Source organism: Drosophila grimshawi, unplaced genomic scaffold (assembly GCF_018153295.1).
Source record: "Drosophila grimshawi isolate 15287-2541.00 unplaced genomic scaffold, ASM1815329v1 contig_44, whole genome shotgun sequence".
Classification (NCBI taxonomy): domain Eukaryota; kingdom Metazoa; phylum Arthropoda; class Insecta; order Diptera; family Drosophilidae; genus Drosophila; species Drosophila grimshawi.
In genome coordinates this window covers 11,815,702-11,828,946 of record NW_025063240.1, presented here as the reverse complement: position 1 = coordinate 11,828,946, position 13,245 = coordinate 11,815,702, and the positions used below count along the sequence as shown (strand labels likewise).

Here is a 13,245-nt window from a genome sequence, read left to right as displayed (position 1 = left end):
CAACAGTCAGCCAACTGACTACCGTATAATCCATGCCCATACCCAAAAAACATACACCAGCCTTATCTCTGTAGCGTTTTCTTTTTTTTCTTTTTTTGGAGGATTTCGTTGATTGAAAATTATACGCTTTGCTTTCAATTAAAGCTGTCTGATATGCGGCAGTTGGCCATAAATCTTGGCAGCAAGTGTCGCCTCCGACTCCAGCGTGAATTGTTTTCATTGGCTACCGTAGCCGATGTGTGCTCATATATCTATATCTTTATGATGGCCCAGTAGTCTTATCGACTTCATTAACTAAACAAATGTGTTTATTGTGGGCTAAGCTATAAACTATATCGATGGCAATCAGCTCAGCGCTTAGTTAGATAAATAAACAAATTAAATGAAATTATTGCACTAAAAGTATTTAATATTATTACCAGCCAGGATAATAATAATGCCCAACCACGCATGGACTAAATGTATGTGTTGGGGTTGGTTATGTGGCAGCTTTAATAATTAAACGATAGTTTATGATAGTTCTATAAAAGATTTAGTTCAGGCAAGATGCAGTAGCGTCGGTTTTGGGTACGAGTAAAAGGGATCGAAAACTAATCCATGATTATTATATTTAAATATAGAAAATGTTGGTTCATTTCTGTTTATTATAGAATATATTAAAAACCCATTCCAGACTGCTGAATAGTCGTCTTAAAAATATTATTTCCAATCGTTTCTAATATATTTAAAAAAGGGTTCCAAACTAAATCTTTTTTTATCATATTGAAAGATTCTTTACCTATTAAGTTTATTATATATTGCACTACAAATGTAGATTATTGTTGAATATATTTAAAAACCATCTCAGATTTCCGATTATATATCATTTCTTTTCAATATTATTTAAAGTTTGTATTGAGTGCTATATTTAATGCTTTCTTTGTACTTTCAATGCTGCTCTCTTAGGCTTAAGCTCCCTGCTTATAATTAGATGCACGCCTCCACTGTCCGATTGGGGCCAATTTACATGCATGGCCCAAAATGCAGAAGGCATCGCCATTTGCACGCAATTAGTGACACAAATTATCGCCTGTCGGCGGGAAAGTCAGTAAGCGGAACGCAGGCAGGTGCTGGTAAAGCGCTATATATAGGCAAAGGCAGTCGTTAGCTACTGTTTGGATTATCTACAGCAACACACATATACATTATATATATATATATATATATATATATATTTACCTGTACCTGCGTAGTTTGCATAATTATTTGCAATTTATTGTGCGCTAATTGTGACGCCAAATGCTTTAGTGCCATTCGGTATTTAGTAGGTGCCGCCGAAATGCCGAAAATCCCATATCCACATCCAATTGCAATTTATAGGAGCAGCCACGCAATTTCCATTGTCTATTGGCGCATTTGCATAATCGCAATCAATCACAGGGTGGAGGGGAAAAACAAGAGAAACCATTTGAAAAATTACGTTGCACTTGTTAAAAACAATTTGCTGCCTTTATTTTATGGTCGCACTGGGTTGTTTTTGGTTCGAAGTACTTGTACAAAATGGTTACAGACTGCTCGGTTTTTTTTTTATGTGTTTGCTGTTTTCTTCTATTTTTGGGGCTGGCACGAATGGCGTGCAAAATGATAAATGCTAATTTGAGGCAAGATCACGCATAAACCAACAATAAATAAATCAAATGGCAGGTCACACAAAAAAGCTGCCCCCAAAATAGAGAGAGGGAGAGAGAGAGAGAGAGAGAGAGCGATATGGGAGGAGGTTATGTGGGGGAATATACTCATATGAATGCGATTTAGGGCCACTTATGCGAACACATGTAAAAATCCAAAATCAAGAAACCTTAGCACGATTTTTACTTGCATACCGTACAATTTTTGCAAATTGTTAAGTGATTTACGAGACAAGACAAGCCATTTATTAGATAAGATTAAGTAAAGGGAGCAGAGAGCACAGAGCACAGTCAACACAGCAGCAGCAGCAGCAGGACACAAGGCACACAAGCTTTGTGGCAGAGAAAAGTTTTCTGCAAATATTCGTTTTCAGGCGAAAAATTCAAATAAAAGTTTTGTGCTCAATACAAATTGCAGCAACATTATGTAAGATTATATATCCATATAGATAGCTGGCGACTGTGTTGGCAGTTCGAGAATTGAATAGCACATTAGTTGAAGGACATTATATGTGTTATTCTGTGAATTTGTTATAAACTAATTTCGTATAGTATTCTAATCTTTGTTCAATTCCATTCCTTTCAGTATTTTATATAATTGCATTATATACCAGTCTAGTCAATTGTATTCCTTTCAATGTCATTCATAAAATATCATTAATTTTTATTAGGTTTTCTTTGTTAAAACCAAAACCGCTACCATAAAATCCATTCAGTTCGATATATAATCATTATATTTATCTAGTATTTATCGTTTCGTATCACATCCCTTCATCTAATGTGCCATTTCATACCAATCTTAAACAGTCGTACTCCCATTTTGGCCGAGCAATACCAAAAGGCAAAAAGCACAATCACCTCACACTCAGTGAGCTGAGTGGCACCACCCATATTCCTTGAGCTGGTAGCTCTCTCATCGTAACCCGTAAAATACACATTTTCTGGTGGTAGAAAATCCAGCAAATTGATTTTAGTGGGTGTTTACACAAAGCTTAGAAGTACTTTCAGGCGAACTTTTCACAATTTGCTTGCCAAACCACCCCGAGCACGCCCCCCTTTCCAGCTAACCAGCTAACCCCCAAACACACACACACCACACACACACACACATACATATATCGTTGTATAGGGCAAGTGGCAAAACCTCACAAATGGCAAATGGCAGCATTTAGTATGATTATCAACAGCCCCCACCCCCCAACCCCCTCCCTGTCTTTCTTCTTAGCCTTGGGATATGAAAGAGCTGTGGTTGGAAACAGTGAAAAGGAGCAGCCTGGATGCCGTTGTCTGCTGATGGCGACGGCACTGATGTTGATGATGGCAGACAGTGAGACAAGTGCGTCCCCTTTGGGGGGTAAATGCCACTTTGCCACTAAGCATTTGGGTGTGTCCAAAGGGGTGGAAGAGGGGATTGGAGTGAAGGCAGCGCAGCCCCCTTTTGTCTGTGGCTGCGCTTTATATGCCATTTCTTTTATTGCTTTAATATGTTAATAGCTTTTACGGGCTGTTGTTGTAGTTTGCTGTTGCTGTTTTTCTTCATCTTACTCGCTTCGCTCTTTCTGTTTTTTAAGTTTCTTTTCTGTAAATTATTTGTGTGTGTCCCTCTGCTTGTGGGGCTGATTTTGCGAATCTGGCCAAAGGATTCAGTGCATTATTATCTTTTATTGCCATTATCATATCATCTGGGTGTGCAAAAAAAAATGAAAGCTCATTTTTTGCGGGCTATGTTATGTAATGTGTGTAGTGGGTGCTTCAGATTTGGTTAGTTAGATTGTTTGATTTTACCAATTGGGGGAAATGTTGGTAAACTTATTTGTAGCAAGCTGATACAGGCGATGGAAATGGAGTCGTGTAAGTTCTATGTGAATTGTGAGCAACTCAAAACTTACTAATTGAGATTACTTTAAAAATGCCGAAGAAGTCTACGTTAAATATAGTTTTGAGAAGTGCTTAAAAAATCTATTAAAATAAATGTTTATAAGGAATTAAGGAATTTTAATATGTTTTCTAGCAAACCCAATTATACAATACTGATAATATTTATAGTATTTCATTTGGCTTGCTCTAGCCTTTATCCAAACTTTGTCAAACTTTCTATACAAAAGCCAAGTAATGCTCTAACTTCAAAGCCTCATCTGCAGCCACCTTAACGGGCACCATCCACCCACACATATTCGTGGAAAGGTGTAAGCGCCCTCAGGTATTTCAGCCAATTAGTGGCAATAAAATAAATTCAATTTTACGCACACGCTGCGGTTGGACCCAGTTTTGGATTCTGGTTTTGTTTGCCAGGGAGCCGAGAGCATGGCCAGGGCCCTAGGGAAATGCCTAAATGGGAAATGGGAAATGGGTAAGCGTGAGCGCGCTCAGTTAAGCGTATGTGTGAATAATGCTACCCTGCGGCATACCCGCTCAGCGCCTCGCAAATTAACGCCGTTTTAGGGGTTGATTAGGCACACGAAATTTTCGTTAACTTTTTGTGCACTTGTCTGAAAACGGACCCCGCCAAGCAAAACCAAAACGAACCGAAGCGTATCGGGGACCGGGGTACGCATTAATTATGCTAAACATTTTTAAATATTGTCCTCACGTGCATCGCTTGGCGAGGCCCTTGAGGGTTCAGGCACACTTTTGATTGGATTGCCCGGAAAACTTTTTGCCACGTAGAAAGAACCCAGAGACAATGTTCGTCTGCTTCCCCCTTGGGCTTGGCTGATTTCAGAGCTCGCGCATTTTCAGCAATTATGCAAATGCGTTTTAATGCCTTTTACTCATTTAAGCGGATTACAATTTAATATTTTTGTTTGTTGTTCTCGCCGTTGCCGTTGTCGTTGTCGTTGTTATTGCTATTGTTGTTGTAGTTGTTATCCGGTGTTTGTTTAGAGTTTAGAGTACAATTTGGAAAAGGTAGGCACATTGCCTGACACATGGGTTAATTTGCATACGCTACGACTTTTGTGGCAAAACATTTGTATTTTAATTGTTGCAATTAAAAGGGCTGCAACAAAAGGTCTCAAACTTATTAGCCAATTTATCAGCAGTTGACGGATGTAAGGTAGGCAGACTGGAATATGGCAGTAAGCTGAATTAATGACAAGCACTGAGACTGAGACTGACTCGGGGAAAAACTTAAGAATAGAAAAGGGAACACGTGAAGGAATCTTCGTATTATAAACGATATTTCTTAAGCTATAATGGGGTTTCATATATTTGTATTTGTTCTACACTTCCAACTAAAGTTTCCATGTTCAAAATCTATACAAGCTTTCCAAAATATATTTTTTCCTGCTTCCAACCAAAGTTTCCCTTTTCAAGATCTATATATACTTTCACTCAAAGTTTTCCTTTCCAATATCTATCTGTCTTTTACGTAAGTATTCTAATCATTTGCCCTATCGATTTACCTCGAAACTCAACTGAAAAAGGAAATTCCCCATTACAATTTTACGCTCTCAGCTTGCCGCAGCTTCCCCCTAATAAGCCACTCCAAAACTCTTCACAATGTTCTTAAATTTGCTAATTAACTGAACATAAGGTTTTCTAATTTCATTTAACGCACATCGAGAGACTCATACACAAAAGGAGGAAGCAGAGCCCGCCATTAGCAGCCCACCCGCAATCCTTGCACCCCTCACCGTGTTCGCCATTGCACCCTCTGGTGTGTCTACTCCTTGCTCCTTGCTCCTTGCTGCTTGCTGCTTGCAGTCAGTCAGTGAGTCAGTTAGCTCACTCGTCCGTATCATTAGCCTCCGGGGATGATTTGTTGTTTGGCAGCACTTGATCAACGGCAATGAATTCAATTAGCACCAAAACACCAGATAGCACAATTTGAGCTCGAGCATTCGTTGGGGGAGAGCACTAGCCGAGGGGTGTACCGCACTTGCTGCAGGCAGGCAGGCAGACAGCCATTCAGGCCGGCAGGCAGGCAGGCATTCAGGCCGAGTCAGAGAATCGTAGAATTAGGAGGAGAGCAGACACACCCCCTCGATTAGATGTCACTGCTTCGTCTGGTCAATTGTTTGGATTACTTTTTCTGGTGAATTATTGCGTGTTGACGCATATGGTGACAATTTGGTCTATCCCAATGGAAACTGCCTCAGACAGCGACTATCGCTATCTCTGTCTCCCTTTCTTCCTCTGGGGGATCTAATGCGCTTTGGGCTCGACTGCATCGCTAACAATTAGCGTTGATATTCGTGAATTTTGATTGCAAAATTTCCTGGCGATTAAATCGAAATCATTTGACAAATTCTTTGCCAATGTCCAAAACCATATCGATGAGTGTATGTGTGTGTGTGTGTGTGTGTTAGTGTGCACAGTAAACTAATGGCCCTTTTGCCGGTTTCTGTATCTGTCTTTCAGTCTTTTTGTCTCTGGTGTGCATTTTTGTTTACTTTGCGCGCACGCACGGATTTTCTTCAATAGATTGATGGCTGTGACTACGGCTTGGACTGATGATTGTTAACGGGCATTGACATGTGTCTGTGTATTGGAAAATATAGCCAGATGGATTGTGTAAACAAGTTGGAAATTATGGCATTAAGCAGCAAAATGCGTTGTAGTTTTTGTCTATCTACATATGCGTGTGTGATTTATAAATCAATAAATTAATTGCTGGGCTGGGCAAATTTACGATTTTTACTGAGTGCTACCTACAAAATTATTAGAAAAGAATTTGGCAATTTTCATTAATTTCTATGATATTTATTAGCTTTGTTTAAATATATTATTTCGATAAAAGTATACACCCCATATTTTGAGTATCTAAAAATATATCCTAATAACATAAAACAAATTCAATCCTTTGAAAACGCATCCTTTTAAGCCATTCGATTCAAAGCATTTAAATTCAGTTTCGGAACATTTTTCATTTGTAATTTGGATCAAAGAAATATGTTGTAATTAAATGAAAATTGTCACATAAATTGTCATATCAGTTTCGCGATTTATCATGCCAAACAATCAATCCCCCCCTGCTTCCCTTGCCAAACAACAAACAGCCATTAGACAACGGGGCAACTAACTAACGAGCGATATCAGCGATTTCAGTTGTTGTTCGCGGCGAATGCAAATTTGACAATAATAAAATGCAACATATGACAAATAATCGCACATATTTGACAATAAAATCAAATGGAAAGTGCGGAAAATGCGTAAAATGTGGAAAATGGGCAAAAATGCATTTGGCCAAAGCCGTTTGAATATTAGCAAAAATCGATGGATGCCCAAAATCACAAAAGTAAATAGCGCACATCGAGCCAGGGGCCAGGAGGACACACACACACACACACACACACACATACACAATTATAAGCATAAAATGTGATCATCTGTGTTGACATGAAGATCAACGGGTATGCAGACACCCCTAGGGTAACCAAATTGTAACACCAGCAACAACAGCAACAGCGGCCGAGCTAAACTGGTGGCAAGTCATGAGAGGGGGATGCGACCCTCAATTCAAATGGCAATTTACTGGGTGTGCACACACACACACAGACACACACACAAAGTCTTTGGTTATTGTGTGCCTGTTTATAGAAAATTATAACTCAAATTTAATTTGCAACAGATGCGACAGCATCCAAAATCCAAACAGCGCTCAATCCGACAATTAAGCAATACACAAAACTCAAAACCCAGTTGTCGCTCCGGTTTTTGGTTTGAACTCTGTCACCCTTTTTATTCAGCCTGTTGAAAGGAAATTGTGCTGTGCAATTGTTACAAATTACCCGCTAATAGCTCATGAATTGAATTAGACAGTTGGCATTCCCCATTGTGACATCCTTTGTGCTCCGATTCAGGTTCAACTTCAACACTTGGCCACTTCAAGGCATCATATCAAAATAGCGCAGCATCAGCAGTCACTTCAGCCCCTCAGGCCACTGCACACTGGTTCAAGATGGTATATTAGAAGTTGATCACAATTAGCTCATATAGTTCATGGCATGCAGTTGAACTGTGCAGATGGCAAGCATCACAAGGCTGCTGAGTCCCATAACTTTGTGAAAACTCAACCGATTTGCAAAAAGCAGGTCTTTTTGAAGAAGGTTTGACCCCTATATTAATACTACATTCAAAGTTGCAAACGCGATTCTAGGTCCATATTCATGTTCAAATTATACCTTCAAAAAGTGTTACAAGACGGATAAGAACTTTCACAACTTTGCCAAAACTTAAGCAATTTTCAAAAACTATGACTTTTTAACAATGGCTTTACCACCAGAATAATACTACATTCAGAGTTTGAAACGCGATTTCAGCTCGAAATTCATGTTCTCTGAACTCTCTGTATACTCTCTCTATATACTCTATATACTCTCTCTATATACTCTATATACTCCCAAAAAGTGCCATAAGAGCGGAAAATGATTTTCCGTAACTTTGTCAAAAATGCACAGATTTTCAAAAACCTGAAGTTTTTGATGATGGTTTGATTTCTTTATTAATACTATATGCAAAGTTATAAATGCTATTGTGGATAGAAATACACGCTCTGATTATATCCTCATTTGGTTCAAAATTTTCCACAGTCAACACACCAATTTTTTCAATATTTATTTACTAAGTTAAATTTGCTCCAGCTTTTTAAAAATTAATTGCTTGCATTTATTTTCGAACCACTGTCGGAAAACAGAACAGAACCGAAGAAAAACATTCAATGAATAGTGAGCTCTCGCCGACTCTTCCCTTTTCCCCTCTGCTCCTCTTGTTTTGTTGACGCAATGCGTTACGTGTTTGGTGAGTGTCCGTGAGTGTCTGGCGGGTAAGGAATGAATTTTTATTAGCCCATCAGTCGCATAATCAACACAACAAGAACTGCTGCATAATAACAACAACAACACGAGCATATCAAACAACCAATAATAACAACAATATAAAGCATACTTCGGGGCATGCCCCACCCCACCGTCGAAGCCAGAGTTCTCTCTTTCCCTTCCTATATGCGTTTCATGTCTATGAGCTACGGTCGCGCTCATAGATACTTGAGAATTACGTGATAAAGTGGCCAGACTATTGCCTCTATTGAATTTTCACGGAATATGGGAATATTCGAGACTAGTCACAATCGTCGTTTATTTCTCATTTCGATTATAATCTTCAATAGCTAATTGTTTTGGGTGTTTGCTGAGGTTGCAGAGGGTTAGGCAGAGATGTTATTTATGTTGTTATATTCGGCACATAACAAGGATTACGAATTATTATTTTTAGATAGTACATTCAATTAAAAATAATAAAATGTAACAAAAAAGTTTATTACCTCGTGCCGCAATCTAAGGACTTTGTCCCAATTAACTTTGATTGTTGGCCATTCAATCTATCAGGTATTACTCCAAATACTGTCAGCACCTTCTCGATGTTGCCACCTTTGATTAGCCATTAGCTTCGATTAGGCCACATATCAGAAATTTTTTTGTTTTACCCCTGATAAACCCAAGAATGGTTTATTTCTTTTTTCCTACGAGTATTTAATTTTGAGGCTCAATATGATTTTTGTTTTTGATTTTTTCGTATTGTAGTTGTTGTCAATAAAAGCTACATTTTAATTAACGAAATAATTCTTAAGTGACATTATAAATTTAGACATAATTATTGTCTGAACAATTAAATTGATTAAATTATCTCCGCGCATTTGATTTATTTGCAGTGATAAGTTATATCAGCTAGCGATGGTCGTATAAAATTGAAAAATTGTACTTGAATTGTGTATATACATATATATTATATATATATAATATATATATGACTTTTATAAATACACCATTAATAGTTTAGGGGGGCATACACAGATAGCTCTAAAATGCTAGGCGATTAGATACTTTGTTTTGGAGGGGCTAGAAAGGTATGAGTACCTTGTTTTTGAGGAATCAAATCCAATTGAGAGCTGATTGAAATATACCACTAAAAATAACTTAAACACAATAATGAGCTTTTGATTTCAAGAGCACTCATGTGATTTCTGAAACTCTTGGAACCCGTCTGTGTTCTAAGTTAATAACTAATCGGAATTTAGGCATGTATTTTTTTCAATAGAGTTTTATGTTAAACTCCCTGTATCCATGAATAACTTTTGTGGATTTAAAGCAATAGGTTCCATTGATAATATATTTCTTTCTCTTGGAATTTAATCAACTTTTGCATACCAAATTTACCAATTCTTCGAACATTTTCAGCAATTGAGAAGTCCGTTTGCAATTTGTAGAGCACATTTTATTTCTCATTTAAAATTTGAAAATAAATTTAATAAAATTTACTAACGCTCCATTGATGGCGGCATTTTGTTTAAAATTACATAATTACAATTATTTACACAATTTACACACAAAACTAAACTAAACTAAACTAATCTCATTTATTGTATTTGTTGTATTACACATATTTAACGTAATTCAAATTAATTATGGTATGTTTGTGTATGTTTATGTACATGGGAAAATACTTTTTTGTAGCAGTGTCTAATTTATATTTTTTCTTGTTTACATATATCACACAGAGCGTTTTTTTGTTGTTGTTGTTGTTATTGTTGTTATGGCTGTTGCTCGCGAAATCAATTCCCACATCGAGCAACACAAAATCAGAGCAACAACAACAACAGCAACAACAACAACAACAATGACCAAAATAATTTCAACTAATTGCGAAGCTAATTTTGCGCAATCACATGAAATGTTGTGGTATTAAGGGGCGGGGGGTTGTTGGCGATTCGCATACAGGGTGTCTCACCAGGCGGACGGGTTGTTGTTCATGGCATGACTAGAAGTGGTTTTTGTTGCCGCTCCAAGCGAAACTAACTGGTGCTGCTGGTGGAGCTGGTGGTGCTCTGTGCATTTTGTTGTTGCTGCTGCTGCTGTGACTTGACCCGCTCCTTGGCCTCCTGCTGCGCCTTCTTGGATCGCTTCCATTTCATGCGTCGATTTTGAAACCAAATCTTCACCTGTGTCTCCGACAACATTAGACCACTGGCGACCTCAAAGCGTTTGGGCCTGGATAAGTATTTGTTCTGCTTAAACTGTTTCTCCAGCTCGAGCAGCTGCTGGGAGGTGAACGCGGTGCGGGGTCTTCGCGTCTTGCCCAATATGGCATGATGCGGATAGGCGGCCAGCTCTGGGATGCGATGATGCAGCATGCCGGCGCGTGCCAGAAACTCAAACTGCAGCTGTGATGGCATAAAATTGTGACCCATTGGTATCTGCAATAGGGCAAATGGGAAGACAGAAATGTGTTGCTTTAGCTGAATATACCGAATATTTGAAGCAGCTCTGATGCTTACCGGTATGGGCTTCCCAGACGGATCCAGTGGCCTATGAAAAGCGGAGTTACTTTGCGCCAGTAGCTGATACGGATGCCCGCCCGCATAGAGTGGGAAATCTTGTGGACGGATGGGACTGTGTGGAGTCATCGGTTTCTTGAACTCATCATGGAAATCGGAAATGCGTATAACACCCAAATGTGGAGGATGATGGGCATGCTGTGGCTGCTGATCCTCACAACCGGGACTGATGGGCGGACTGGAGCGATGCGATGAGCTGGGAGATTCCGATCTGTAAAAAAAAATAGTTGCACATTGATTAGGACACCCTATACCACAATTAACAAAGCTCTAGCATCAACAAGACAAATTCAGGTTACGCGACAGTTTTGAAAACAATTAAAACCACGCTGACTGGCTGCACAACTAATTTGTTTGCTTTGCCACCTCGCACACTTAAACATATTCGCATCGGGCCGCACACCGGGCGTATACGCAATCGCAATCATAATGATGGCAACGTGACCAGTTTAGGTTACTCTACTCCATTGTTAGCTTTTCGGCCATGTTGTGTCGAGTGCCAACAAAGCTACTTTAAAGCCCAATAGCATTGTTTGGTATTCCCGCTTGGCATTTTGTTGGGTTTAACAGAAAGCTACTGCATTGTGGAATTACCATCGGTTAATGGTTAGAGAGGTAAAAACAATTGCTAAAAGTGTTAAATAATTCACGTACGAGAATAGGAATACATCTTTCACAACTTGCGTAATTGCAAAAGGCTTACCAATTATTTTCTGAAACCAATCTTGAGACCTTAAAACTTATCTTAATGTTGCTTTTTAAAATTCTATTAAAATGTTGCTTGCGATTATCTAAAGAGTTCATCACATATAACATGAAAACTAAAGAATTTAAATATTAGAAAAAGTTGTAATATAATTTTCAAGAAACTATTCTATATTTAAATACAGTAAATACTTTTATTTCTAATCATTCTTCAAGTAAGAATCTGTTTCAGACAATTAATAATAGGCTTTCATAAATGATGCAAATATAACTCTTTAAAAATCTTTAATTAGTCAAAATAAATGAATCTGAAACCCACCTGGACATGCCGTCGGGACTGGGTGAATCATATTCCCGCGACTCGCGTATCCGCTGCAGTGCCTCCTGCTCGCTGATGCCGGCGGCAGCCGCTGCCGCAGCCGCATTCGAAGCTGCCACGAAGGCGTGATTCAGTTCCGCCTGATCCCGAGCATAGTGCAATGCAGCCAAACGATGATCATCCATAATCATATCAGTTGCTGTGTTGGGCTGTGGTCTGTCTCCAGTCTGATGCTGACTCTTCGCGAGCAATGCATCGATGCAGAAGGATTTCTTGGGCTGACTCTGCGCCTGCTGCAGTGCTGTGGTTGAGGGCGGTGAGCAGCTGGCATTCGGAATGGGCACTGGCGGTGGCGGCGGTAGCGTTGTTGCAGGTACCACTCCATTGGCGGGCAGCATGACCGCTGCAAGTGGCAGCCTGGGCAGCGGATAAGCGCCATTCACCAAAGGATGTGGCATGTGATGTGGAGGAAAGTTGCCCTCGACGTAGAGACGCGGATGCGGGACGTGTGTATGCTGATGATGTGTTGGAGGTGGGCCAACTCCGGTCGCCTGACAGCCCACGGGTATGGGCGCCACCAGAAGTGGCATGACGGGTGCAGCAACTGTCAGCTGCGAATGGAGTTGTTGTTGCTGTTGTTGTTGTTGTTGCTGCTGTTGCTGCTGCTGATGCTGCTGCTGGAGTTCCGTTGGCGTTTCCTGCGTTACGATTGGACTGTGTGTGGGTGCGTAGGCGCTGTGCGGTGAACCTGTCGTCGCCGATGAGTGCGTCGGACTGGAGGCGACTGCAGCAGCTGCTGGACTGTGGCTGCCACTCGATCTGGGCGATGAAGTGTTGCTGCACTGATCGTAATCAGAGGCGGCTTCGACAGCGGCGGGTGGCGTTGTTGTCGCCCGTTGCTGGGCGGCGGCAATGTGGCTAATAAGCAACTGGCTAATGTGAGGCGTCTGTTGCGTCTGCTGTGGCGACGGCTGCGGCGGTGGCTGTGACACTTGTGCACTGGACATGCTTTGTCTACGCGCGAGCCTCTTTCGTAATTACAGTAATAACAATATTCTCTCTTATTGTTATTTTTATTGTTTTTGTATACTTTTTGTTCTTTGACAATTTGCTTTGGCACTTTACGGGCGTTTTTTGTTTGTTTTGCGAGCGATTTGCTTGCGTTTTTCGGTTGGAAAGCGCGCGTCTAAAATGTTGACTCACTGCGACTGCGAACTCGACGC

General features: G+C 40.0%; 1 protein-coding gene across 1 annotated transcript; it reads right to left on the bottom strand.

Annotated features, from left to right (window-relative positions):
* Window positions 1-10,160: 10,160 nt before the first annotated feature.
* Window positions 10,161-13,245, bottom strand: LOC6556464 (muscle segmentation homeobox). Its single transcript, XM_001984479.3, has 3 exons — window positions 12,023-13,245; window positions 10,939-11,209; window positions 10,161-10,857 (listed from the first exon to the last, which is right to left on the bottom strand). The coding sequence occupies exons 1-3, from the start codon at window positions 13,027-13,029 to the stop codon at window positions 10,456-10,458; spliced, it is 1,680 nt and encodes a 559-aa protein (XP_001984515.1). The 5' UTR covers window positions 13,030-13,245; the 3' UTR covers window positions 10,161-10,455.